The sequence below is a fragment of the Somniosus microcephalus genome, chromosome 12 (genome assembly GCF_052327205.1).
Source record: "Somniosus microcephalus isolate GS21.2 chromosome 12, FLI_Smic_1.0, whole genome shotgun sequence".
Lineage (NCBI taxonomy): Eukaryota > Metazoa > Chordata > Chondrichthyes > Squaliformes > Somniosidae > Somniosus > Somniosus microcephalus.
The window spans coordinates 108727060-108754478 of NC_140998.1; the positions used below are offsets into that span (position 1 = coordinate 108727060).

The 27419-nt window shown below is 46.1% G+C and overlaps 1 protein-coding gene across 1 annotated transcript in view; it reads right to left on the reverse strand.

The window, feature by feature from the left end:
* scfd1 (sec1 family domain containing 1) overlaps positions 1–27419 on the reverse strand; it is a 198310-nt gene that overhangs the window by 95621 nt on the left and 75270 nt on the right. The window contains exons 17-19 of the mRNA XM_086002316.1: positions 14620–14699; positions 12752–12814; positions 5679–5754 (exon numbers count right to left, since the gene is read on the reverse strand). Coding sequence (XP_085858442.1) covers positions 5679–5754; positions 12752–12814; positions 14620–14699 — 219 coding nt within the window. The remainder of the gene's footprint in view (positions 1–5678; positions 5755–12751; positions 12815–14619; positions 14700–27419) is intronic.

Here is a 27419-nt window from a genome sequence, read left to right on the forward strand (position 1 = left end):
AGAGAGAGATTGGAGTGTGAGAGAGAGATTGGGAGTGTGAGAGAGAGATTGGGAGTGTGAGAGAGAGACTGGAGTGTGAGAGAGAGATTGGGAGTGTGAGAGAGAGATTGGGAGTGTGAGAGAGAGATTGGGAGTGTGAGAGAGAGAGATGGGAGTGTGAGAGAGAGATTGGGAGTGTGAGAGAGAGATTGGGAGTGTGAGAGAGAGAGAGATTGGGAGTGTGAGAGAGAGAGAGATTGGGAGTGTGAGAGAGAGAGAGAGATTGGGAGTGTGAGAGAGAGAGAGAGAGAGACTGGGAGTGAGAGAGGAGAGAGACTGGAGTGTGAGAGAGAGACTGGGAGTGTGAGAGAGAGAGACTGGGAGTGTGAGAGAGAGAGACTGGGAGTGTGAGAGAGAGAGACTGGGAGTGTGAGAGAGAGAGACTGGGAGTGTGAGAGAGAGAGACTGGGAGTGTGAGAGAGAGAGACTGGGAGTGTGAGAGAGAGAGACTGGGAGTGTGAGAGAGAGAGACTGGGAGTGTGAGAGAGAGAGACTGGGAGTGTGAGAGAGAGAGACTGGGAGTGTGAGAGAGAGAGACTGGGAGTGGATGAGAGAGAGACTGGGAGTGTGAGAGAGAGAGACTGGGAGTGTGAGAGAGAGAGACTGGGAGTGTGAGAGAGAGAGACTGGGAGTGTGAGAGAGAGAGACTGGGAGTGTGAGAGAGAGAGACTGGGAGTGTGAGAGAGAGAGACTGGGAGTGTGAGAGAGAGAGACTGGGAGTGTGAGAGAGAGAGACTGGGAGTGTGAGAGAGAGAGACTGGGAGTGTGAGAGAGAGAGACTGGGAGTGTGAGAGAGAGAGACTGGGAGTGTGAGAGAGAGAGACTGGGAGTGTGAGAGAGAGAGACTGGGAGTGTGAGAGAGAGAGACTGGGAGTGTGAGAGAGAGAGACTGGGAGTGTGAGAGAGAGAGACTGGGAGTGTGAGAGAGAGAGGACTGGGAGTGTGAGAGAGAGAGACTGGGAGTGTGAGAGAGAGAGACTGGGAGTGTGAGAGAGAGAGACTGGGAGTGTGAGAGAGAGAGACTGGGAGTGTGAGAGAGAGAGACTGGGAGTGTGAGAGAGAGAGACTGGGAGTGTGAGAGAGAGAGACTGGGAGTGTGAGAGAGAGAGACTGGGAGTGTGAGAGAGAGAGACTGGGAGTGTGAGAGAGAGAGACTGGAGTGTGAGAGAGAGAGACTGGGAGTGTGAGAGAGAGAGACTGGGAGTGTGAGAGAGAGAGACTGGAGTGTGAGAGAGAGAGACTGGGAGTGTGAGAGAGAGACTGGAGTGTGAGAGAGAGACTGGAGTGTGAGAGAGAGAGACTGGGAGTGTGAGAGAGAGAGACTGGGAGTGTGAGAGAGAGAGACTGGGAGTGTGAGAGAGAGAGACTGGGAGTGTGAGAGAGAGAGACTGGGAGTGTGAGAGAGAGAGACTGGGAGTGTGAGAGAGAGAGACTGGGAGTGTGAGAGAGAGAGACTGGGAGTGTGAGAGAGAGAGACTGGGAGTGGAGAGAGACTGGGAGTGTGAGAGAGACTGGGAGTGTGAGAGAGAGAGACTGGGAGTGTGAGAGAGAGAGACTGGGAGTGTGAGAGAGAGAGACTGGGAGTGTGAGAGAGAGAGACTGGGAGTGTGAGAGAGAGAGACTGGGAGTGTGAGAGAGAGAGACTGGGAGTGTGAGAGAGAGAGACTGGGAGTGTGAGAGAGAGAGACTGGGAGTGTGAGAGAGAGAGAGACTGGGAGTGTGAGAGAGAGAGACTGGAGTGTGAGAGAGAGAGACTGGGAGTGTGAGAGAGAGAGACTGGGAGTGTGAGAGAGAGAGACTGGGAGTGTGAGAGAGAGAGACTGGGAGTGTGAGAGAGAGAGACTGGGAGTGTGAGAGAGAGAGACTGGGAGTGTGAGAGAGAGAGACTGGGAGTGTGAGAGAGAGAGACTGGGAGTGTGAGAGAGAGAGACTGGGAGTGTGAGAGAGAGAGACTGGGAGTGTGAGAGAGAGAGACTGGGAGTGTGAGAGAGAGAGACTGGGAGTGTGAGAGAGAGAGACTGGGAGTGTGAGAGAGAGAGACTGGGAGTGTGAGAGAGAGAGACTGGGAGTGTGAGAGAGAGAGACTGGGAGTGTGAGAGAGAGAGACTGGGAGTGTGAGAGAGAGAGACTGGGAGTGTGAGAGAGAGAGACTGGGAGTGTGAGAGAGAGAGACTGGGAGTGTGAGAGAGAGAGACTGGGAGTGTGAGAGAGAGAGACTGGGAGTGTGAGAGAGAGAGACTGGGAGTGTGAGAGAGAGAGACTGGGAGTGTGAGAGAGAGAGACTGGGAGTGTGAGAGAGAGAGACTGGGAGTGTGAGAGAGAGAGACTGGGAGTGTGAGAGAGAGAGACTGGGAGTGTGAGAGAGAGAGACTGGGAGTGTGAGAGAGAGAGACTGGGAGTGTGAGAGAGAGAGACTGGGAGTGTGAGAGAGAGAGACTGGGAGTGTGAGAGAGAGAGACTGGGAGTGTGAGAGAGAGAGACTGGGAGTGTGAGAGAGAGAGACTGGGAGTGTGAGAGAGAGAGACTGGGAGTGTGAGAGAGAGAGACTGGGAGTGTGAGAGAGAGAGACTGGGAGTGTGAGAGAGAGAGACTGGGAGTGTGAGAGAGAGAGACTGGGAGTGTGAGAGAGAGAGACTGGGAGTGTGAGAGAGAGAGACTGGGAGTGTGAGAGAGAGAGACTGGGAGTGTGAGAGAGAGAGAGAGACTGGGAGTGTGAGAGAGAGAGAGATTGGGAGTGTGAGAGAGAGAGATTGGGAGTGTGAGAGAGAGAGATTGGGAGTGTGAAAGAGAGAGATTGGGAGTGTGAAAGAGAGAGATTGGGAGTGTGAAAGAGAGAGATTGGGAGTGTGAAAGAGAGAGATTGGGAGTGTGAAAGAGAGAGATTGGGAGTGTGAAAGAGAGAGATTGGGAGTGTGAAAGAGAGAGATTGGGAGTGTGAAAGAGAGAGATTGGGAGTGTGAAAGAGATTGGGAGTGTGAAAGAGAGATTGGGAGTGTGAAAGAGAGATTGGGAGTGTGAAAGAGAGATTGGGAGTGTGAAAGAGAGATTGGGAGTGTGAAAGAGAGATTGGGAGTGTGAAAGAGAGATTGGGAGTGTGAAAGAGAGATTGGGAGTGTGAAAGAGAGATTGGGAGTGTGAGAGAGAGAGAGGGAGAGATTGGGAGTGTGAGAGAGAGAGAGATTGGGAGTGTGAGAGAGAGAGATTGGGAGTGAGAGAGCGAGATTCGGAGTGTGAGAGCGAGAGATTTGGAGTGTGAGAGAGAGAGAGAGAGAGACTGGGCCGCCGCGGCCGCTCACCTGATGGCTTTGGGTCGGGCTCTGGGGCGAGGCTGTTGACGCCGCGGGGAAGTTTTGTGCGCGGCGGCTCCCAGCACGGCCCGCCGCGGCCGGTGACCTGGTGGCTTTGGGTCAGGCTCTCGGGCGGGGCTGTTGACGCCGCGGGGAAGTTTTGTGCACGGCGGCTCCCGGCACAGCCCGCAACTCAAGGCCCAGGCTTCCCGGGCTGCTAGGCCGCGCCCGGCGCCGGCACAGCCGCTCGAAATGGCCGTCTAAGTAGGCGAGCCTCCGGGCGAAGGGCAGGGGATCACTTCATTTCCTACTGTTGCTAAATACAATTTAAAACTCAAATAAATTGTTATTTTCCTTAGTTCCCTAACACACAAAGTGTGGGAAAAAATTCGAGAAGAATGAAGATGGCGGCCACTCACCTCGGTTGAGAATGATAAGGCCTGCCCGCACACGCACCGATTGGTCAACCGTCAGGTCACTGAACTGTAGGATTGGTTAATCGTCAAGTCACTCAACACTCAGCTGTAGGATGGCCCGCCCGCACGCGCAATGAACCCGCCCCCGTGACGCAGTGATTGGTCAACCGTCGGTCAACTGTCAGGTCGCTCGACCGTACGATTGGTCAACCTTCACGTCACTCAATGCTAATGAGCAAATGAGCGGAATTTTGAACGTTTTTTGGATACCATGGGCACGATTTTTGTCTGACGGAAAAGTAAATACACCTATGACTGGTCCGTAATCGTAAGCTTTCTTTTGATGTGACGCGCGTGTAGGTACGCTCTATAACTTTCGAACGTATAGAGAACAGACAGACAGACAGAAGAGGTCTTTTATATATCTAGATGACTTAGATGAAGGGACCGAGTGCAATGTATCCAGGTTTGCTGATAATACAAAGCTAGGTGGGAAAGTAAGCAGAGAGGAGGACACAAAGAGCCTGCAAAGGGATATAGACAGGTTAATTGTGTGGGCAATAAGGTGACAGATAGAGTATAATGTGGGGAAATGTGAGGTTATTCACTTTGGTAGGAAGAATAGAAAACAGAATATTTTTTAAATGGTGAGAAACTATTAAATGTTAATGTTCAGAGAGATTTCGGTACTCTCGTTCAGGAAACACAAAGTTAGCATACAGGTACAGCAAGCAATTCGGGAGGCAAATGGCATGTTGGCCTTTATTGCAAGGGGGTTGGAGTACAAGAGTAAGGAAGCTTTACTACAATTGTACAGGGCTTTGGTGAGACCACACCTGGAGTACTGTGCAAGTTTTGGTCTCCTTATCTGAGGAAGGACATATATGCCTTAGAGGCAGTGCAACGAAGGTTGTCCTATGAGGAGTGATGGAGTAGATTGGGCCTATACTCTCTGGAGTTTAGAAGAATGAGGTGTGATCTCATTGAAACATATGAGAGAGCAATACCAGGCGTATCTAAAAGTGAGGTGCCAACCTGGAGAAGCTGCAACACAGGACTACATGCATGCTAAACAGCGAAAGCAGCATGCTATAAATAGAGCTAAACGATCCCACAATCAATGGATCAGATCAAAGCTCTGCAGTCTTGCCACATCCAGTCATGAATGGTGGTGGACAATTAAACAACTAGCGGGAGGAAGAGGCTCCATGAATATCCCCATCCTCAATGATGGCAGTGCCCAGCACACGAGTGCAAAAGTCTGAAGCGTTTGCAAGCATCTTCAACCAGAAGTGCCAAGTGGATGACCCATATCGGCCTCCTCCCAACGTCCACACCATCACAGAAGCCAGTCTTCAGCCAATTCAATTCACTCCACGTGATATCAAGAAATGGCTGAGCGCACTGGATACATCAAAGGCTATGGGCCCCGACAACATCCCAGCTGTCATGCTGAAGACTTGTGCTCCTGCTCCTAATTCTTATGTTCTTAAACCATAAAACCAGACAGGAATACTGCCTTGCAGCATAGTTCGGGCAGATTAAGACACCTTTGTTGCATGCCAATTGTTTGATGAACTGAATTGCCCTCAGTTAATGCATATCCACCTCTGTACGTTATATCAGACGAGTCCACTATCTGCAGAACACTAACTCAAATGGACACCTTCAAGATCTGCCATTGTTTGTCTAATTATATTACATTTTTTGGTTCATTACTTTATAGATCAGGCTACAAGAGCCAACCTAGTGATACATCAGTAGGCAACAAGACAGATTGCATCTGCACTCCAAAGCTGGGTGTGAGTAGAGGAGCCTGAGGAAATGTTAAATCTAATTAAGTCTGGGTTCATTATTTTGCGCTCCAAAATTACTTTGTTTTTAGTATGTAATTGTTTTGCGCTTGGAATAACTAACCCAAGATAAATATACTTACTTGTTGCTTTAATACCAAATTCTTCACCCCTTCCATCACAAACTGTGATCCAGTATTCATTACACGTGAAAGCAGGCTGAAAAAAAGAAACAGGACATTATACTGTAATATGCTCATTCTTCTTCAATCTGCCAATCAAAACTTTTCTAGACTACCAAATACATTAGTTATTTGCAGCTTTTTGCAGAACAAAGGAGTACATTGAGATCTTCCACATTTGCAAATGTTATTGATATAATTTTTGTCAGTTTAGGAAAATTCTGAAACGTCCTAGTTTTTTCTTCTAAGTGATCAGCACAAAACAAAAGATCTGCTGTAATACAGGAGCTGCTTTCAATTATAAAAGTTGCTCTATAGAGCTCTCAGTGGTACAAACATTCCAACCACTAATATTTGTCTTGTTGCTTCACATTTTGAAAGGCAGCCACAGTGTAATGAGCCTTCCGCAGTGCGGTTTTGAAAGTAATATAACGTTACACTTTTAATGCACACAAAAACTACTTAACGTATACTTTTTCAAATAGAAATTATTTTGTTAAAGAAATTATTTTTTTGTGCATCAGGTGAATTCACTGATATGACAGCTATTCTCAGTACTCCGAATTCAAATACTGAAATTATTTTGTGTGTATTGCTACTTGTACAAAATTCATAAACTATGGAACATGAGAGTATGTAGCTTTAGGATGTCGTGAGGTTGTGAAAGGCACTACATAAATGCAAGCTTTTTCTAATATATATGCTCTTATATCAGTAGACAAAAAAGTCGCGGGGGTGAAACTGGATTGGGCCCGTAAAATGGCCCGAAGCTCTATCTGCCCGCAGCCGTTCCAAGTGGTGCAGGCAGCATGCAAAATTCGTGTTGCCTGCTCATTATAATGATTGGAGCGCTAAATGCACTGCTAGTTGGCTCAGCGCTCAAGGGGGGGGTGGGGGGCGTTGTTGCAGAAACACCTCATTGTCACTCTGGGTGGAGCCGTGTCACAACAGGGAAGAGAAAGGGCAAGGCGCTTCTCTGATGCAGCATTGGAGGCCTTGGTCCTGGGGGTACACAGAAGACAGACACTCTACCTGCAAGGGGGGGGCAGGAGGCTTACCAGAGAGAACGCCAGAAGGCAGTGGGAGGAGATAGCACAAGCTGTCAGTGCCACGTGTGTTGGCCCCAGAATCTGGATCCAGTGCCACAAGATGATTAATGACCTCACAAGTGGTCAAGGTGAGTGAATGCATCTTCAAACGTCATATCCCACTAACTGCACCACTAGCCTCACACACTGCTCAATGCACCGTACATAAGAAATAAGAGTAGGAATAGACCATTTGGCCCCTCGAGCCTGCTCCGCCATTCAATAAGATCGTGGCTGATCTTCTACCTCAACTCCACTTTCCTGCACTATCCCATGTCTCTTGATTCCCTCAATATTCAAAAATCTATCGATCTCAGTCTTGAATATACTCAACGACAGCCTCCACAGCCCTCTGGGATGAAGAATTCCAAAAATGCACCATCCTGAGTGAAGAAATATCTCCTTATCTCAGTCCTATATGGCCGACCCCTTATTCTGAGACTGTGACCCCTGGCTCTAGACTCCCCAGCCAGGGGAAACATCCTCCCTGCATCTACCCTGTCAAGCCCTGTAAGAATTTTGTATGTTTCAATGAGACCACCTCTCATTCTTCTAATCTCTAGAGAATATAGGCCTAGTCTACTCAATCTCTCCTCATAGGACAATCCCCCTATCCCAGGAATCAGTCTGGTTGCACTCCCTCTATGGCAAGTATATCCTTCCTTTGGTAAGGAGAACAAAACTGTACACAGTACTCCAGGTGTGGTCTCACCAGGGCACTATATAACTGCAGTAAGACATCTTTACTCTGATACTCAAATCCTCTTGTAATAAAGGCCAACATACCATTTGTTTTCCTAATTGCTTGCTGTACCTGCATGTTAACCTTCAGTGATTTGTGTACAAGGATACACAGGTCCCTCTGAACACCAACATTTCCCAATCTCTCATCATTTAAAAAATACTCTGCTTTCTCACTCACCTACCAACAATCTCTAGCAATCCCAACTCATACCTCACAATCATAGCTTCACCTCATCCTCACACAATGACCACTGCTGCAAGCCTCACACCCACATCTCACACCTTGCACACAATGGCAGCTATTCAACCATAACAGGCACATCACCCAAACACATTGCACCACACTCATTGACACACTTCCCTTTCTCTTGCAGGCCAAGGTGGCTCACAACCGTGAGCAGCAGCAGACAGGCGGGGGTGAAGCACATCTTCAAAACTGCGCTGGAGGAGATGGTGCTGGAGATCAGTGGAGGAGGCATTGGCGAGCGGTGAGGTTGAATGCATTGCTGATGATGGTATGTTCATACCTAATCCTTCTTCTCACATCCCACTTACATGCAAATCTTGCTTCCTCCCTCTGCCCTCAGCATAACCCAACCCTTGTCCCTTTCGCCTTTCAGATACCAAAGAATTGCCAGCAGCCCAGTCCCCAAACCAAGTAGAGGAGGAGAGTGTTGGAGAAGAAGCAGCACAGTCACTCGATCTGACACTCCCAGGCAGCAGCTCAGAAAATGGCATTGCGCGAACTTTAGACGGTAGTATAGAGGTGGGATCTTTATGTGGCAAGTTACCAGGCACAAGTGGCCTGCAGCCAGGCCGGGGGAAAGGGTAGTTCAGGTGCCTTCGCCCCAGAGGGCGAGGTCGCACACCCGAGTTCTGCTGCACAGAATTCAGATGAGGACTTCGATGGGGTGGCCTTCAGAAGAAGGGTGATGGCCATGCACACAGAAATGCTTGGTGCAATGGTAGGCCTGCCAGAGAGCCTCTCATCAATGTCAAGGAGCATGGAGGAGTCCGGCTCCAACATTGCACAGGGCTTTGCGCGGAGCTTGGAGCCCCGATGGAAGTGATGGGCAACTCTATTAGAACACTTGTGGGCCCAACCATGATGCTGGGTGTTACAGGCGATGTCGCAGCTTCCACTGCAGTACAAGCAGAAGCGAACCAACGTCCGAGTGCTGCAGTGAAAGCTCAGGCTGCTCTCATGTAGGCTCAGTTTGCTGCCACGCAAGCTCTGACTGATGCCATCAGGGCTGGGTTTACGAGTGTAGAAAAGGGCTTGCAGGGTCTCGCAGCAGTCCAGAAATCTGTGCTCCAACAGATGGCTAGAATTGCTGAGGGGCTGCCCCGGCAGAGTAGCAGTGGCTCCGTGGAGCAAGAACTTGCTGTCCTCTCAGGAAGACAGCATTCCTACTCCCACCTCTGCCAGTGCCCTTGCTGCTGCCCATCAGCCAGCCGGCCCAGGCTGCTGCCGCCCATACAGAGGTGGTGCAGTCCACAGCCAGGCCCAGAGCTACTCGAGGTCGTCCTGCAAGGCCATCTGCAGTCTCCCCCACTGAAAGTCAGCAACCTTCCACCAGCTATGCTGCAGCCGCTTCGGGTAGCACTACATAGGAGCACTAGAATAGACAAGGGAACACGAAAGACACTAAGGGAATGCACAAGGGTGAGTAGTTGACTGCGTTATGTAGTATTGGATTGATTCATTCATAAATTATGTTTGGAATGTTTGTTTTGTGGTGGCTCTCATTTCAGCTTTGTGCCCAAGAGGACCCTGTGATTTTCTGTGACAGAGGGATGGTAAGGTGGGGATCTGGAGTTTCATTCAGGGGAACTGGAGCCTGTTGAGGTGCTTACGGACAGCCTGTCCACAACGGGGATCTGCTGCCTGCCTCCTCTCTTCGTCCTCCTCCTAAGGTAGTCGTGGAACCCATGGTGGCAAGGGCTGTGCCCTCTTGATGGCCAAGTTGTGGAGGATACAACAGACCACCATGAAATGGGACACCCGCTCCGGCGTGTACTGGAGGGCTCCTCCTATGTGGTCAAGGCAGCGGAACCGTTGCTTTAGCACCCGATGGTCTGCTCGATGAGGTTACGCGTGGCAGCATGGCTCTCATTATATGGTTGATGGCTAAGAGTGGTCGGGTTGCGGAGGGGAGTCATCAGTCAGGTGTAGAACGCTGTCTGAGCAGTCACCCTTGGGTTCAAGGTGGCGGCTGGAAGATTGCTGGCACACTGGACTGGCGCAGGATTAAGCTATCATGACTGCTGCCAGGATATCAAGCATTCACCATCATGAGGTGCTGGGTGTGCTCGCATACCAACTGCACATTAAGTGAGTGGTAGCCTTTGCAGTTGCAGTAAATCTCAGGATTGATATAAGACGCCTGCAAAGCCACGTGTGTACAGTTGATGACGCCCTGCACCATGGGGGAAGCCCGATATCCTGGCAAAGCCACATGTGCACTCCTCCTGCTTCTCTCTTTAGAGAGAAGACAATGAAGTCCCTTCTCCTGGAGTACAGAGCCTCTGTGACCTCCCAGATGCAGTGATGGACGGCAAACTGGGAGATGTTAGCTATGTCTCCTGCTCCAGACTGGAAGGATCGGTGGCGAAACAATTGAGGGCCACTAGCAGTGAGCCATCATCCTGCTCTGGGGCATCAGGTCTGGTTCCAAGAGGTGGCAGAGTTCTGTGACCACCTCCTTGGTGAAGCTGAGCTTCTGAATACACTGCTCCTGGCCTAAGTGCAGGTAGAAGTGCTCCTGGCTTAAGTGCAGGTAGAAGTGCTCCTGGCTTAAGTGCAGGTAGAAGTGCTCCTGGCTGAAGTGCAGGTAGAAGTGCTCCTGGCTGAAGTGCAGGTAGAAGTGCTCCTGGCTGAAGTGCAGGTAGAAGTGCTCCTGGCTGAAGTGCAGGTAGAAGTGCTCCTGGCTGAAGTGCAGGTCGAAGTGCTCCTGGCTGAAGTGCAGGTCGAAGTGCTCCTGGCTTAAGTGCAGGTCGAAGTGCTCCTGGCTTAAGTGCAGGTAGGAAAAGTGCTCCTGGAAGCCCCTGGGTGGGCAAGGCCTCCTGCCTCTCAACCGCCTCCCTCTTTTGCAAGTTGCTTGTCCTCTTAGCTACATCTCCCCGTCATGCTCCAGCGTGATGGGGACTGCAAGTACAGCCCCCATGACTGGGAGCAAGTGGTCTGAGCAGAACACTTGAATTCAGAAACAAGGCCTTCTCCACTTGCAGCACCACGCCCTGTCACCTGACCAACTTTAAATAGTTGCATGAGCCAGTAGAAATCAAAGAGCAAGTCACCTGCAAGTTGCTAATGATTCCTTTAAATACCGCTGGTGGGGGTTCCCTCGTGCAACTGAACGCACATTCTGCTGTGCATGATTTGAGAGGGCGTGCAGTCAAGTGGCAATGTCCAAAATAGCAGGTCGTGCTATGACATCACGATCTGCCTCAATTAGCATGCTTCTGGCAAACGCAGCCAACGACCGTGCTGTTTCGTTGACATGTCGGCCGGCGAGGTCCGTGCCAGAAGTGGGCTGAAGCGAGGCAGCTGACATTTTTTTTTGCCAAAACCGGCCTTAACAGCTGGCGCTAAGGTGCCGAATTCCGCGGGCATTATTTTGTGAGTTTCCTTGCTGTTGCAACATCAGGCGCACAGGCTAGCTCACCATAGTCCATGACACAGACAAATGACATCTGTTTGAATACATTGTTGGTGACCAGCACAGCCTCATCAGGCATGCAAAGAAAATTTCAATTGATGGCAATTGATTGTTTCAGTGGATTTCTTGTTGACTCCTTACTCATCTGAAATGGATGCAGCAGCTTTTGGTAGCCAGCACTATAGCTGCTTCTTAAAGGTAGGTATAATTTGTTAATTGCCAGTTGGAATGTTATTTTTTTTTTTTTAATTATGTACTGCTTTATTTGCATTTTCATGTGGTGCATTCACTTTTATTGCTGCTTAGGCCTGTTTTCTTTTGAATTACATAACTTTTACTTCCAACTCCGTATCTTACGACCATTTGCACACAGCTGCGATTACATTTGTAGCAATCAAAATGGGCAGGGTGTAAATTCCTTTATAGGTTCCAATAACACTCCACATTTCAGGGTGGAAGAACAGTTCGTGAGGGGACAAGAAAGGCCAGTGTAAATATAAATTGCTATATACGCACCCATTCTTACCTTACGATTGCATTCAGTGACTCAAACGGGTGAATTTTCACTTTTACCGCCAGGCAGAAAATGGACAGTAGCGGATCAGCCGACCGTTTAGCATTTCTGTTGACTTCAATGGAAATGAAAATCGAGCGGGGTGAAAATGGCCGGCCGATCTGCTACTGTCTGGTGCTAAAAGTGAAAATTTACCCCAGAAAATTCTTCCCATCAATGTAAGAGGGGACCCTGTCCTTGGTTTTGTATCTAGAGGCACAGAATATAAAAGCAAGGTGGTAATGTTAAACTTGTACAAGACCTTAGTTAGACCACAGCTGGAGTGTTGTATGAAATTTTGGGAATCCCATTATACGAAAGATATAAAAGCAATGGAATAGGTGCAATGTAGCTTTATTAGGATGTTCCCAAGATGAGGGTGACAAGGTGACATTTATGAAGAAAGAAATGAGAAGTTGGGTCTTTTTTCATCAGAACGGAGAAGGTTGAGGGATGACTGGATAGAGGTCTTCAAGATTATTAAGGGTTACGATCAGGTAAGTACTGATAGTTTCCATTGGTTGGTGTGATGTTAATGAGAAGGCACAAACTCAAGGGTTAAAGGGGAGGTTAGAAAAAACTTCTTTACAGAGGGTGCTTAGAGTGTGGAATTCTCTGCCCTACGTTGTTGTCGAAGCAGAGGCCATAAGTGCTTTCAAAAGCAAATTGGATAGTTTCTTGAAAAAGAAGAAAATTGAAAGATATGAGAAGAGTGGGATTAGACTAGATGGCTCATGGAGAAAAACACTAGTCGCGAATTAATGGGCCAAATGGTTCATTTCTATTCTGTAACATTTTATATGCTGGGCATTTAGGCATTGGACCTTATATTTATTTTGCATAAACAAGTGTCATCAAATTACCAGTCAGCTACATATTTCCTACTGGGTCAAAATTGCTTTCCAAAATAGAATTTTTTTTTAAACCACCCCATCTTTCCAATCCAGTAGGATTGTACCAGAATTATGCTGTTGTAACACCACGTACCTTATTGGTTTTGGTCCACTGCCTCCAAAGTTAGCAGGAGCTGAAGCCATTTTGGTAAATGCTCTGTAAATAAAGATAAAATTCAATGATTAAAGTGAATCTAGAGATTAGAAAACATTTCCCCCCATAATATCCCCAGAGCTGTAGAATGGAGTTCCCTAGCAGAAGTAGTTATACTGATTCGATAGCAAAATACTGCAGATGCTGGAAATCCAAAATAACAACAGAAAATGCTGGAAAAACTCAGCAGGCCAGGGCAGCATCCGTGGAGAGAGAAACAGAGTTAACGTTTCAGGTCGATGACCTTTCATCAGAACTGGAAAAAAGCAGGAAATGGAAAGCAGGTTTAGGGGCTGGGAAAAGGGGGAGCGGATGAAAGAATAAAAGGGAAGGTCAGTGATAGGATAGAAAGCAGGAGAGATTAAGAGACATTAAGAGATATTCAAGGCGAGAGGAGGTGGTAATAGGACAGGTTAAGGAACAAAGGATGGCTCTAGATGGAGTGTGAATTGCGCTGGCAGAATGAAGGACAGCTGCCATGTGGGAGGGAAGAAGTAAAAAGTGGGCCAAACAAAAATTGTGGATAAAAAAAAAGAATATATATATGTGTGATAGGGGCCGAGGTTATGATCTGAAATTGTTGAACTCTATGTTGAGTCCAGAGGGCTGTAGAGTGCCTAATCGAAAGATGAGGTGCTGTTCCTCGAGCTTACGCTGAGCTTCTGTGGAACAGTGCAAGAGGCCGAGGACGGTGAGGTCTGAGTGGGAGTGAAACGGAGAATTAAAGTGACAGGCGACTGGGACCTCGGGGTCCCCCTTACGAACTGAACGGAGGTGTTCCACAAAGCGGTCACCCAATCTGCGTTTGGCCTCCCCAATGTAGAGGAGGCCACATCGTGATTAATGTCTTTAACAAGCTGGACGAATATCTCAATCAATTACCTTCATGGGTGAGGGAGAAACCTCTTAAAAGCTTCACCAGGTGCAATTCACCTTGCTTGGATTTTTCACTGCCCCCATGACAATGAAAAATGTACTTTTTATTTTTTGGGTGAAGCAAGCTAAAAGGAGCTAGATGTATTTTTACTTGCTATATATTAGGTTCTTATACAATAACGAAAAAATACATCTTTAAAAGCCAAAAGACCATTCCTTTGCATTTTCACTCAAATTGGAACTACAAAATGGTAGATTACTTGGGAGCAGGAATAGTACATTTTATTCTCCAACTAATATTCAATCTCTACATGCAAATAGGAAATCCCTCCGACTTGTGGCTTGGGGGCAGATGGACGATATAGGAAGTCACTCTTGGGGACATGACTCCTTTACATTTTCAATCAAGTCAGGCGATTTTCCTTCCCCATTCTGCTGACTCAGAGCTTCATTCTAAACAGATCCTCGATCTTTTTGTGTATATTACACAAGTTGCTGTCCTACAGCGCTCACATAGGGGATATTTTAAAAATAATTTTCTTGCTGCTTTCGCAATCACAGAATGAGTCTTCCTGAGGTTCTTTGGTAATCCTGTTCTTTGTAACAGCTATAACATTAGTTTCAGTGTTTCAACTTTTAAACTCAAATGGCGCTTGATCACTAGTGGTGTTTTTTTTTCTCTTGGAGCCTGAGCTTGAGATTTAGTCACTCATTCATTTTCATACCTGGTTTCAAAATGTCTCAATTCTGACATCTTCAGCCATTTTTTTAATAATGAATAAAAATTGGTTGAGCATGCATTCAAAACTGTAACACACACTTTTAGGACATGGTTCCTGTTTGGGTTTTGCTCTTGTGGTTTATACTCATGTGTTGCCCAATAATTTGCTGTTCCCTTGATAATAAAACTATTCTGTGTTGTTCTTACTTACTTCCATCGTTTGATGTAATTCAAAGGAGCCAGATTGCATCCGGCATCGGTCAGCGCTTTTTTATATTGTTCTAGGTCAACCTGTTGGTATAAATAATTTTATTTAGGAGACAGAAAACATACAATGAACTCTGGAGTTCCAAACTGCTTGCAGATTTTCTTTACAAAATAAGCTTTGCTCGGATGCAGGAAATAAATTCTAAACTTTTCAGTCATGTTATTGCATTGGCTGACAAAAGCTTTATTAAATTATGCAATAGAACCAATTATGCACTGGAGAATACCAAAGAGCAAAATGGAATTGAGAACAATTTGTCCCAGAGCCCATGACTTGGAAGGGGAAAATAGACACAGCCAGAGTTCCCACTGCTACAAAGTGCACATGCTTCCCACCCATGGTGAATAGCCAGCCAACACTGACTGCCTGAGCTTATACATTAAGAATATCTGCTTGGTTGAGGCCTTGGAGGGCTGCTGGTGCCTGTGGAACTGTACCTAGCAGGATTCAGCCTCTTTTAACTTCACTTACAAATGTCTCCAAGCAAGCAGACATGGATATACTTTAACTGCTAAGTTAATAGAGAAAAAAAAACAATCCAAGTGCTACCAGCAATTGAATAGATACATTAAAATACGTTGATAATACACCAATACTATTGCCACATAAAGGTAACACCCATAGGGATATCTTAGTACCAGTATGACTATTATGTTGGATTTATACTGACGATACAAGAATCACTTTGTAATCATACTTGTAGTATGATTGGAACTATAACAGTCCATAGTGTCAATAATGTGATGGCCATCATCCACTGCACACCAGGCACCAGTACTCTCTATCATTAGACGCGGAGGTCAGAGACAAACTCCGTGCCCAATGCGGTGCAGTGCGCACTTGGAACCGGTGCACAGATTGTATAAAGTTCATTCATGCTTACATTTTTATTTAAATGAAGGTTCTCCATATAAATGAGATTGTATAGCAGGCTCAGACCTATATAGAACAGGTGCTGCTAGGGAGGCTTGTTCCCTTCAGTTGGGTCCTTGTTAAAAAGGTACTTTGCTGCATCTCTTAGCAATTAATTGTTTCTATGAGATTTTGATCTTGCTGGACAAGGAAGTTTTTGCTACTTTGTGGAACCTTCCTGACAGCTACTTCAAGCTGTACTGCATCTCTCTTCTCAGATTGTTAGTAAAGTTCATTAGAGTCCAGCAATAGGTATTCCTTTCAGGATACCTCTACATTTGCAGGTTCTAGAAGGAGGAGAAGGAGCAAAGCAGAATTACCAAATAGATATGCTTACATCTTTGAACCTCCATTCAGTCTTGTGCTTATGCTGAGACTTATGTATATAAGGCCAGAGTCTCTTATCTGGACTGTGTGAAGAAATCTGCCAGTGGCAAGCAAGGTTCCTGAAGGAAGCCATCATCGAACTCTGCACTCTGCCACAGGCAGTTAGCGCACAAATTGCAGACATTTCTGTCAGTTGTGGTTAACGTTATAGCCGGTTCCTTCCAGGCAAGGATGGGAGATCACTTCTACATCTTTCAACCTTCAGCCCACAATTGTATCGAACAAGGAATGGACACATTGTTCCCAAAGGCCAAATACTATGGCACGTCTACCATGTGGCAGGATTTCAACAAGTGCACTTATGTGGTCATATATGCTTTTAGTGCAAACATAGCCCCATTGAAGAATAGAAAGGGCTACTATTCCATTAATGTACAGGTGGTCTGCCATGATCAGAACACAATGCTCATTGCCCTGGCAGACCTCATGGTTTGTTCAACCTGTGCTAATCAATGATGCCACCTTATTGAAGAGCCTAGATAACTCTAAGCATGGCTTTTTGGGAACCAGAAAAATGCCTTGCAGCTTTGACTCATGGTACCAGTGTCTTTCCCAGGGACAAGAGCTAAGGAGAAATACAATGCAGCCCATCCATCTACGAGAGTCATCCTGGAACACACCTTTGGCATCCTTAAACAAAGATTCGGTTGCTTGGACTGATCAGGGGACTGCTGCAGTATAGCCTGGCTGAGGTCCACAAGATTATTGTTGCTTGCTATATCCAACTTTGCACTGCAAAGGGGTCTAATGATGGGAGCAGACCAAAGAAGAAAGGTACCAAGAAGCAGGAGACAGCAAGGCCAGATATGTGACACAGGAATTGCCTGCTCAGACTGCCACAGTAGTCAGGCAGGATTTAATTGCCTAAATCTTCCATTAACAATCTCACCACTTCACAACCTCCTCCAGATGTGGTTAATCCCAATGCCAAATAAAGATTTCCCTCCAAATGGGTCCAGCTATATATACACACTAGCTGGGGGGGGGCCCAGCGTTACCTCGGCTTTTGTGTAGAACGGCAGTTTACAGGGCCGCGCGGTTGACGGCCGGCCGTTGCACCGCTCTGTGTCTCGGGCCGAGCGGTTGTCAGGCCCGGCCCGGCCCGGCCCGACCCGAGTGAGCCCAACTCACCTCCCACTCTGGCGGGCTGGGAGCGGGATACTGTGCCGGAGCCGCAATGTGGGGGTTTGTTGTGCTGGTGCTGTCGGTATTTTAAAAATGGCGGCGACATTTCGGGAGGCTGCAGGATTAGGCCCACCCACACATGGAATGAAACGCCCCCCGTGACGCACCGATTGGTCAACCATCAGGTCACTGAACTGTAGGATTGGTCAACCATCACGTCACTCAATGCTAATGAGCGGTAGGATTGGTGAACCGCTAATGAGCGGATTTTTGAACGTTTTTTGTATACTGTCCGAACAATTTGTGTCTGACCAAAAAGTAAATATGCCTATGACACTCCCCTGATCATCAGCTTTCTTTTGATATAACATATGTGTAGGTACGCTCTATAACTTCTGAGTGTATAGCAGACAGACATACATACATAGACAGACAGACACCACTATCCTTTTATTATATCTAATAATAAAATATATATATCAATAATAAAGAGTTTGTCGGTCTGTTTGGCTATACAATCAAAAGTTATAGAGCGTACCTACATGCATGTTATATCAAAAGAAAGCTTATTAGGGGAGTCTCATAGGCGTATTTACTTTTTGGTCAGACAAAAATTGTTCGGACACTATACAAAAAACGTTCAAAAATCCGCTCATTAGCGGTTGACCAATCCTACCGCTCATTAGCGTTGAGTGACGTGATGGTTGATCAATCCTACCGTTCAGTGACCTGATGGTTGACCAATCCGCTGTCTGTGGGCGGGCCTAATCCTGCAGCCTCCCGAAACTTCGCCGCCATTTTTTTCATCCCCACATCGACAGCACCAGCCAAACAAACCCCCACATTGCGGCTCCGGGAGTGGGAGGCGAGTTGGAGTCACTCGGGCCAGGCCTCACAACCGTTCGGCCCGAGACACAGAGCGGGCAGGGGAGCGTCAGCGGCCGGCCGTTAACCGCGCCACCCGGCCGCACCGGGAGCTCAGCTGGGGTCCGTCTCGGCCCCAGAGCCCGGCCGGGCCTCAACCGCTAGGCCCCGCACAGTCACCGTGGCCGGGCTCAATTTCAACGGCACTAGGCCTGAGGCGCTAGGGAGGGAGAGACAGACAGGAAAGCAGGGAGAGACAGGGGGATGGAGACAAAAAGGGGGAGGGAGAGACAGAGGGTGCAGAGAGAGAGAAGGGCAGGGAGAGAGGGGGGGCAGGGACAGAGGGGGTCAGGGAGGGAAAGACTGACACAGACCGCGGGAGCGGCAGCACCCACCCGTAAACCGCGCGGCCCAAAACAGCCCTGGCAACGCCCGGCACCCCCAGCTGGATAGAAGATAAACGTTTGCAAAGGCTATGCTAATGCTATGCCTTTTTTGCCGCAACAACCTGAATCAACCTCACACCAAAAGCAAGTTTAGGATACCTTCAAGTATTAGTCAATACAACTTTTATTAATCCTTACAATGTATAATGCAAATGTGTTCAGCATGTTTTGCCCCAATGCTTTCCCTTAGTTAAGTGTACGGTATGTGCCTTTTACTTCCTAACCTTATGCACCTTTGAAGTGCTTCCATGGTCGAAGGAGGAAATCAATGTTTGCCTCTAGGGATGGAAGTGGTTCAGTTCCTCCTGCTGCTCAGAAGATCAACAGAAATGTACAGGTAGCATAGCTAGTGGTGATGTGGGGCCTGTTCAGTCAGTGACACATCTGCAGTTATTTGAGTGGGGTGACAGTGAGGCTGGGATGTGGTGTTGCAATGTGAGGCATCTCCATCATCTCCCTGCTGCTGGGCATTCCCTCAGTAGCACAGCAAATGTGGAAAACTGCCCAGGTATGTCCTATCCACAAAAAGCAGGAGAAATCCAATCCGGCCAATTACCACCCCATCAGTCTACTCTCAATCAGCAGCAAAGTGATGGAAGGTGTCATCAACAGTGCTATCAAGCGGCACTTACTCACCAATAACTTGCTCGCTGATGCCTAGATTGGGTTCAACCAGGATCACTCCAGACCTCATTACAGCCTTGGTCCAAACATGGACAAAGGAGCTGAATTCCAGAGGTAAGAGTGAGAGTGACGGCCCTTGACATCAAGGCAGTATTTGATCGAGTGTGGCATCAAGGAGCCCTAGTAAAACTGAAGTCAATGGGAATCGGGGGGAAAACTCTCCACTGGCTGAAGTCATACCTAGTGCAAAGGAAGTTGGTTGTGGTGGTTGGAGGTCAGTCACAGCCCCAGGACAGCGCTGCAGGAGTTCCTCAGGGCAGTGTCCTAGGCCCAACCATCTTCAGCTGCTTCATCAATGACCTTCCCTTCAACATAGGGTCAGAAATGGGGATGTTCGCTGATGACTGCACAGTGTTCAGTGCCATTCGCAACTCCTCAGATAATGAAGCAGTCCATGCCCGCATGCAACACAAGACCTGGACGACATTACGGCTTGGGCTGATAAGTGGCAGGTAACATTCGCGACAAGTGCCAGGCAATGACCATCTCCAACAAGCAAGAGTCTAACCACTGCCCTTTGACATTCAATGGCATTAACATCGTCGAATCTTCCACCATCAACATCCTGGAAGTCACCATTGACCAGAAACTTAACTGGTCCAGCCACATAAATACTGTGGCAACAAGAGCAAGTCATAGGCTAGGTATTCTGCAGTGAGTGTCTCACCTCCTGACTCCCCCAAAGCCTTTCTACCATCTCCAAGGCACAAGTAAGGAATGTGATGGAATACTCTTCACTTGCCTGGATGAGTGCAGCTCCAACAACACTCAAGAAGCTCGATACCATGCAGGACAAAGCTGCCTGCTTGATTGGCACCCCATCCACCACTTTAAACATTCACTCCCTCCACCACTGGCGTACCATGGCTGCAGTGTGTACCATCTACAAGATGCACTGCAGCAACTCACTGAGGCTTCTTCGACAGCACCTCCCAAACCCGCGACCTCTACTACCTAGAAAGACAAGGGCAGCAGGCACATGGAAAACACCATCACCTCCAACTTCTCCATTAAGTCACACATCATCCTGACTTGGAAATGTATCGCCATTCCTTCATCGTCGCTGGGTCAAAATCCTGGAACTTCCTCTCTAACAGCACTGTGGGAGTAGCTTCACCAAGCGGACTGCAGTAGTTCAAGGCGGCGGCTCACCACCACCTTCTCGAGGGCAACTAGGTATGGGCAATAAATGCTAGCCTTGCCAGCGACGCCCACATCCCATGACCAAATAAAAAAAGTGAAAGAATAGACCGCTGCACAGCAATGAAGTTGTTTAATTCCTGCATGGTGACAATATGAAGGTGATTCCCCACCATGCTGAATGCAGACTAGATGAACTGATGTAGTTTGGAGTCCAAGATCTGCCTAGCTATAGTCATAGAAAGAAAAAGACTTGCATTTATATAGCGACTTTCACGCTCTCAGGATGTAACGCCACACGTTGAGGGTCTTGACTAATCAATGCTGTGCAGCTTTGGGTCCTCGATTGGCCACATTCTCCAAGATGGGTCTGCAGCTTGGTCATGCAGAACTGCACAGATGTTGGTTGAGGACTCATCCATGGATTCTCCCCCCCCCCCAAATTGCACAAGCTACGTGGTACATTCTCAACTGACTCGATGAAAAAGAATGTTTATAAGCAGGCAGTGTAAGGTCCAAATCCCTAGGCTCAGCAGCTGAGAGGCCTTGAGCTGGCCCTCTTGCATATACAACATCTTTAGCACACTACATTACTAGAGCAGCTTAGCAGGGGGTAGGTATTCAGGCTAAGGATAACTAGTTACAATGAAGATATTTAGTACATATTTGTTTCCCCCCCCCCCCCCCAAAAAAGAGATGGAGGGATACTTGGCACAGAAGACAACCTTCACAGCCTTTCCTTCTCTAATTACTAGCACTGTTGTACTGCAGTAATCAATTTGAGATCACCATCTGCTTAGAGGGATGAAGATCTACAATACTAATGCAAAGCCAAAGCAGTGCAAACTATGTTCTCCAGGTGGTGTCTCATGTTTACCAAAATTCAGTGTGCTGTCACCTCGATGACTTCACTCCCGAGTTATTGTGTCAGTGCTACAATACTGCAGTTTTTGCATTGATGAACCATGAACATCATGTTTAATCGATGCAAAAAGCTCTAATACGACTGGGCTATAATAAAGTAGCCCAAAGATTTGGTAATCTTGAGAAATCTAAAGCTGCTCTGCAGTGGTCAGCATGAGCTGTTAATGGACCGTACTGCTGCTTGGTTTGCATTGGAGTTTTCCTGTGATACAGCAAAGAAAATGAGACATCACTTTTAAAAAGAAAAGTAAACCTAATCTGGTATTCCATTTGCTGTGTTTTGCTATGAAATAATAAAGTTCAGAACACATTTAGTCCTGGCATGATGCTGCTGTCATTGTGTAGTGCATGAGGTTGGTGGTGGGATTTTGTCAGCCTGAAACTTTTGAAATGCTGCTCTATGCCCTTAAAGAATGACTTTGATTTTCTCATGAAAAATGATTGGGCCAGAACAGCTCCATTCAGTGATTACGCTTTGGAGTTCAGCAGGAAGGTGTTCAGTGCAAGATGGATGTATTTGGTGGAGAATGTCAGCCTGCAATTAAAAGTACAGCTACAGTAGCATGAATGGCGGTGCTGGAATGTGTCAGTGCAATCTTTGTGTGCTGAACCCAGGAGCAGTTGAGGGAGAAATTTCCGTATAGTTACCAAGATATATGGGAAAACATGACAACATCTTAATAGGTTCTCTTGCCAAGCTTCTTTACAGCTCCTCACTCTAAACAATCCACCATCACAGAGGAAATATCACTAACTAATGATCTAGTAAATGCATAGACAGACTCATTACTTTCAAAAGCACTTCACAGCCAATGGAGATTATATATTCAAGTCCTGGAGTGGGGCTTGAACCCAGAATCTTGTGATTGTTAGGAGTTAATGCTACCATCTGAACCAAGCCTACATTACATCAATTACTGTTGGCTATAGTAAAATTACAACTTGAATAAACACTGAACTGTTTCATTAATTTTGCAATTTGATTCTGCTAACAAAATAACCAGGAACATAGATCATTCTGATGTTTCAATTTTTAAAAATTAGAGTATCAGAATAGAAATATCTACATTTCAGGGCAAGTATCAACAGGAATGGTTAATTTTACAATGAAATTTAAACTGAAATATTTTTATTGTACATTTGAGAGGAAACAACAAAATTGGACAAAGGTATATTAGTTACACTTGCGTGGGTCATTCGAAGATGTCCTAAGTTGGGTACAGTAGAATTGGGAGCTGGACTGAACAAATGCATTGGGTTGATTGAATTCCAGGTGGCTACTTTAACACTGAATTGTGCGCACTCAGAATGTGAAGTTCTGTGAAATTCTGGTGTTACCTCCCCCGTGGAATCTAATTTGATACAACGGCAGACTGCAGTTTAGTTAATTTCTATACTGTGTCCAGCTACACCACATGCATTCTTTTGTTTTGTGTTTTTTATTTTGGAAACTCAAGTTCACATAATCTTACCGTTGGTGGTTTTGTTTCCCAAGTAAAATGCTAACTACACTCAAACAATGTTCTAAATTATAATGATTGTATCTTTTGGCTGAGCACATTCTTGACATTAAATGAAGCCAATGTGAAAGAAACATCTGTTGTTTGAATTGTCCTAGCTAAAAATAAAAGGTCTTGGTACAAATACATTATCTGAAAAATAAAATTCTTGTTTAAATATCTTAGGAAGAAGCAGTATTACTAAAATGAAGTTATATAAATAATTGGCTTGCATTCATGGACAAGTGATTGGCGAACTTGTGAGTCCATGAACAAAAACCAGGTCACCAATTTCCAAAGGGTGCACAAAGGCTTTTGAGGGGGAAGGTAGTCTTAACCATGACAAAAACTTCAGGCTAGTCTCTCCATCTCTTTCAACTGCAAGTGTGGTTTGGGAAGCAGAATTCTGCAGAAAGCATCAATGGTTCTTCTGTAATCAGTTTTCAGGAGGAACTGTTCAATCAGATAAAAGGTTGATATTGCTGTTGACTTCATTACACCCAAGGTGATCCGTCTTACACTTACATGAAGTTCTACTAGTGGCCTGGGAAAGAGGAGGTACTACTGACCCAAATAAGTTTAAGTCACAGGCAATCCTAGTTTTTGGAAGTTCCAAATTCCTGGCTGAGCCTCAAATGCTAAACAGTTCCGAGTTACCAAGTCACCCCACCTGTCAATCTACAAAAAGCCTCCAAACAAAATGTACTGATAATTATTAAAATAGCTGCAGCCCCAAATGCATTACGATTTATAGAGCAAAACGTAATGAAAGATGGCAGGCAACAAAGGAATAGACTTTGTAAAAACTCAAATTATTTATCACTAAATTATTTTATTTGAAAAAAATAGAAAACCTTAAATATTTTCAATTCTATCAATATCACATAGAAATCAGTTCTGCTAAATTTCAATAATTTCAGTTAATTTTCAAAGACATTTTATAAACATACTAATGGAAAATTTAACAAAAAATACTATGCACTGAACCATCTCCAGCTCAAAATAGAGCTAATCTGCCAATCAACAAAATAATGGAATGATTAAACTGCAGCTGCTGCTTTCAACTTAAATTATCCCAAACCTTGGCTGGCTCAAAATACCTTTATTTAGCGGTCATAAATCATAATTACATATTACAATAAATATGAACATTTGAAGGTAAAGGGCATCAATATACACACCTGATATATAAAGCAATTTTTGTACAAACTAATTCAGTTGCTCTGTAATTTGACTTAATTTTGTTGATTTTTGTGGTATTACGTTTATTTTGCTGCAGTTTGCCTTTGAATGCCAGGGTACTATGCTAATTTACTGTATTATATTTATATAGTGTTTTCAATTATATTACTGGAAGAATCATTAGCAGGCTAAAGGGAATATCTGAAATACAACTAACTGATGCACTGCGGCATACACTACAACTCATAAAAAGATAAAATTGATGAAATTTAAGACTATATTTTAACAGAATTGGTACACAAAAAGGCCAAATGATTTGAGATCCAAGTTCCAGCTTCATTTTTATCCAATGAAACATGTATTTTGGCCAGACAATTGTTATATATACACGGTAAATATACACAATATTTTGTTCTTCAAAACAGCTTTAGAATATGGATTTGTTTTTTGTAGGTCTTGGGGGTTAGAATTTCAACTTTTAATTAGGAAATTACTTTACAAGCCTGAATTACAATGCAATTTTAAAGTTATTGAGTAACTTAACTTTAAATGTTAGCAAGTTAGCTGAATGTGAAGTATTGTTATTTCTGGACAAGGAAGAGAGCTTTTTGGGGGATTATAGAATAGTGCTCAACAAGCAAACATATTTGGTATGTTTCAAAATACGTAGCAAGCATGGTAGTGGTGGTTGAAGGTCAATCATCACAGTCCCAGGACCGCGCTGCAGGAGTTCCTCAGGGCAGTGTCCTAGGCCCAACATTCTTCAGCTGCTTCATCAATGACCTTCCCTCCAACATAAGGTCAGAAATAGAGAAGTTCACTGATGACTGCACAGTGTTCAGCACCATTCACAACTCCTCAGATAATGAAGCAGTCCATGCCCGCATGCAACAAGACCTGGATGACGTTCAGGCCTGGGTTGATAAGTGGCAGGTAACATTTGCTCCACAGAAGTGCCAGGCAATGACTATCTCCAACAAGCGAGAGTCTAACCACCACCCCATGACATTCAACAGCAATACCATTGCCGAATCTCCCACCATCAACATCCTGGGGGTCACATAAATACTGTGGCAACAAGAGCAGGTCATAGGCTAGGTATTCTGCGGCGAGTGTCTCAACTCCTGATTCTCCAAAGCCTTTCCACCATCTACAAGGCACAAGTAAGGAGTGCGATGGAATACTCTCCACTTGCCTGGATGAGTGCAGCTCCAACAACACTCAATAAGCTCGACAAGATCCAGGACAAAGCAGCCTGCTTGATTGGCACCCCATCCACCACCTTAAACATTCACTCCCTCCACCACCAGTGTACCATGGCTGCAGTGTGTACCATCTACAAGATGCACTGCAGCAACTTGCCAAGGCTTCTTCGGCAGTACCTCCCAAACCTGCGACCTCTACCACCAAGAATGACAAGGGCAGCAGGCGCATGGGAACATCACCACCTCCAAGTTCCCCTCGAAGTCACACACCATCCGGACTTGGAAATATATCGCTGATCCTTCGTCGTCGCTGGCTCAAAATCCTGGAACTCCCCATCTAACAGAACTGTGAGAGTACCTTCACCACCTGGACTGCAGTGGTTCAAGAAGGTGGCTCACCAGAACCTTCGCGAGAGCAATTAAGGATGGGCAATAAATGCTGGTATTGCCAGCTACGCCCACATCCCATAAACGAATTTTTAAAAAGCACATGGTGCAAGTGTCGTTTCTTCCTTCTCCAAATCTATGGCAATGTATCACTGTCCCTCATCAAAACTGCTCTCCTTCAACTCTTGGATATCCTTTCATTGTTACTTTTCTAATCTCCCATTACTTTTCCACTTAAGTTTTTGTTTTGCCCATTTAGCTTCTTTCAGCAAATTTCCTTAAACTTAGCTACTTTCATCCCCTTTTCTGATACAGCCTTTTTGTCTGAATCCACTTTGCAATCTCCTACTTAATCTTAAACCATATATTGCAACTATTTTTCCTCTCCTGTTGATTTGCCAGGACAAAGTACAGTTGTACAGGAGGCTTTAACCTTTTTGGCAACAAATGCATTATGCACACGAGTGAGGACAAAATTTACATATTATCTCGTCAAGCCAGTTCTGGGCAAAAGGTGGCAGGGCCATAGCTTTACCTGCGTCAGACACAAATTTTATAAAATATATTACATAATAAGATTTCATTTGTGCACAAAATAAAGTACACAGATAGGTGTAAAACTGACACCATCAACGAAAGGTTGAGCCTATACTCATTGGAGTTTAGAAGAATGAGAGGTGATCTTATTGAAACATATAGGATTCTGAGGGGGATTGACAGGGTGGATGCTGAGCGGATGTTTCCCCTCGTGGGGGAATCTAGAACTAGGGGGCAGAGTTTCAGAATAAGGGGTCGCCCATTTAAGACAGAGATGAGGAGGAATTTCTTCTCAGAGTCGTGAATCTTTGGAATTCTCTACCCCAGAGAGCTGTGGAGGCGGAGTCACTGAATATATTCAAGGCGGAGATTGACAGGCATTCGAACAACAAGGGAGTCAAGGGGTATGGGGAGAGCGCGGGAAAGTGGTGTAGAGGCCAAGATTGGATCAGCCATGATCTTATTGAATGGCGGAGCAGCCTCGAGGGGCCGATTGGTCTTGGCCTACTCCTGCTTATGTTCTTATTATTTTTAAATATACATTCTATATTAGCTGCAAGTGGACATTTTTGGTGCTACATAAATTTGGCATTTCGCACAAATGAAATCGTATGCAATCTGTTTTACAAATTCAATGGCCTGATGGAAGGAATACCGTTAACTTTTGGTGATCCTTCAATGGAATCTAATTTACCAATGTCATCTGCTAGTGTTTATAGGTGCATAGTATTTTGCTTAGTTTGTCAACCAGAATGAAAGAAAGTCACTTACTAAGTTTATCTCTCCTGTTTCTTTATCTTTCCTGAAAATAATATTACATGCGAAGTAATGATAGCCCTTTGGTACTTCACTCAAGTGGGTATTCTTCATGTCTAAACCTAGACAATTAGGGGAAAAATGAGGTTGCTTTGCGCCTTTGAACCCCCAAAGCGCCTAGCGCCCAGGCGCGGCGCCGCTAACGCCTCCTGTAAAATTCAGTGGGAGGTTAGCGGCAGGGGCAGCCGGTAGCACCCTGCGCCTCCGGTGATGACATCACTGCCGTGTGCAGCGTCCCAGCCGCAAACTTCACTCGCGCCCCCTGACCTACCGCTGGACGCTATGTCCGATAGGGTCAGGGTGCAGTGTTTGCGGCCACGGTGGCGCAAATTAAAGGGCAGGTGCCGGGCGGCCATTTGTTTTGGGCCGCCTGCCAGCATCTGCCCCCTCTTGCCTCCTCCTGCGGGGTGCCAGCCGCGATCGGTCAGCCCGGCACCCCGCTCCCCAGTGGTCCAGCAGGGCCCCGGTGCATGCTGTGCTAGGCCCCTCCGCTTTAATCAGGGGAAGGAGGCCTGTCGTACCACAGCACTACGGACGCACGTGGCGCTGCTGCACGTAATGCCGCGATATTGAACAGGAGCGCCCCAAGAGGGTGGGGGAGCGCTTCCAGTAGCGCCTCGCCTCCTGCTTGGAAC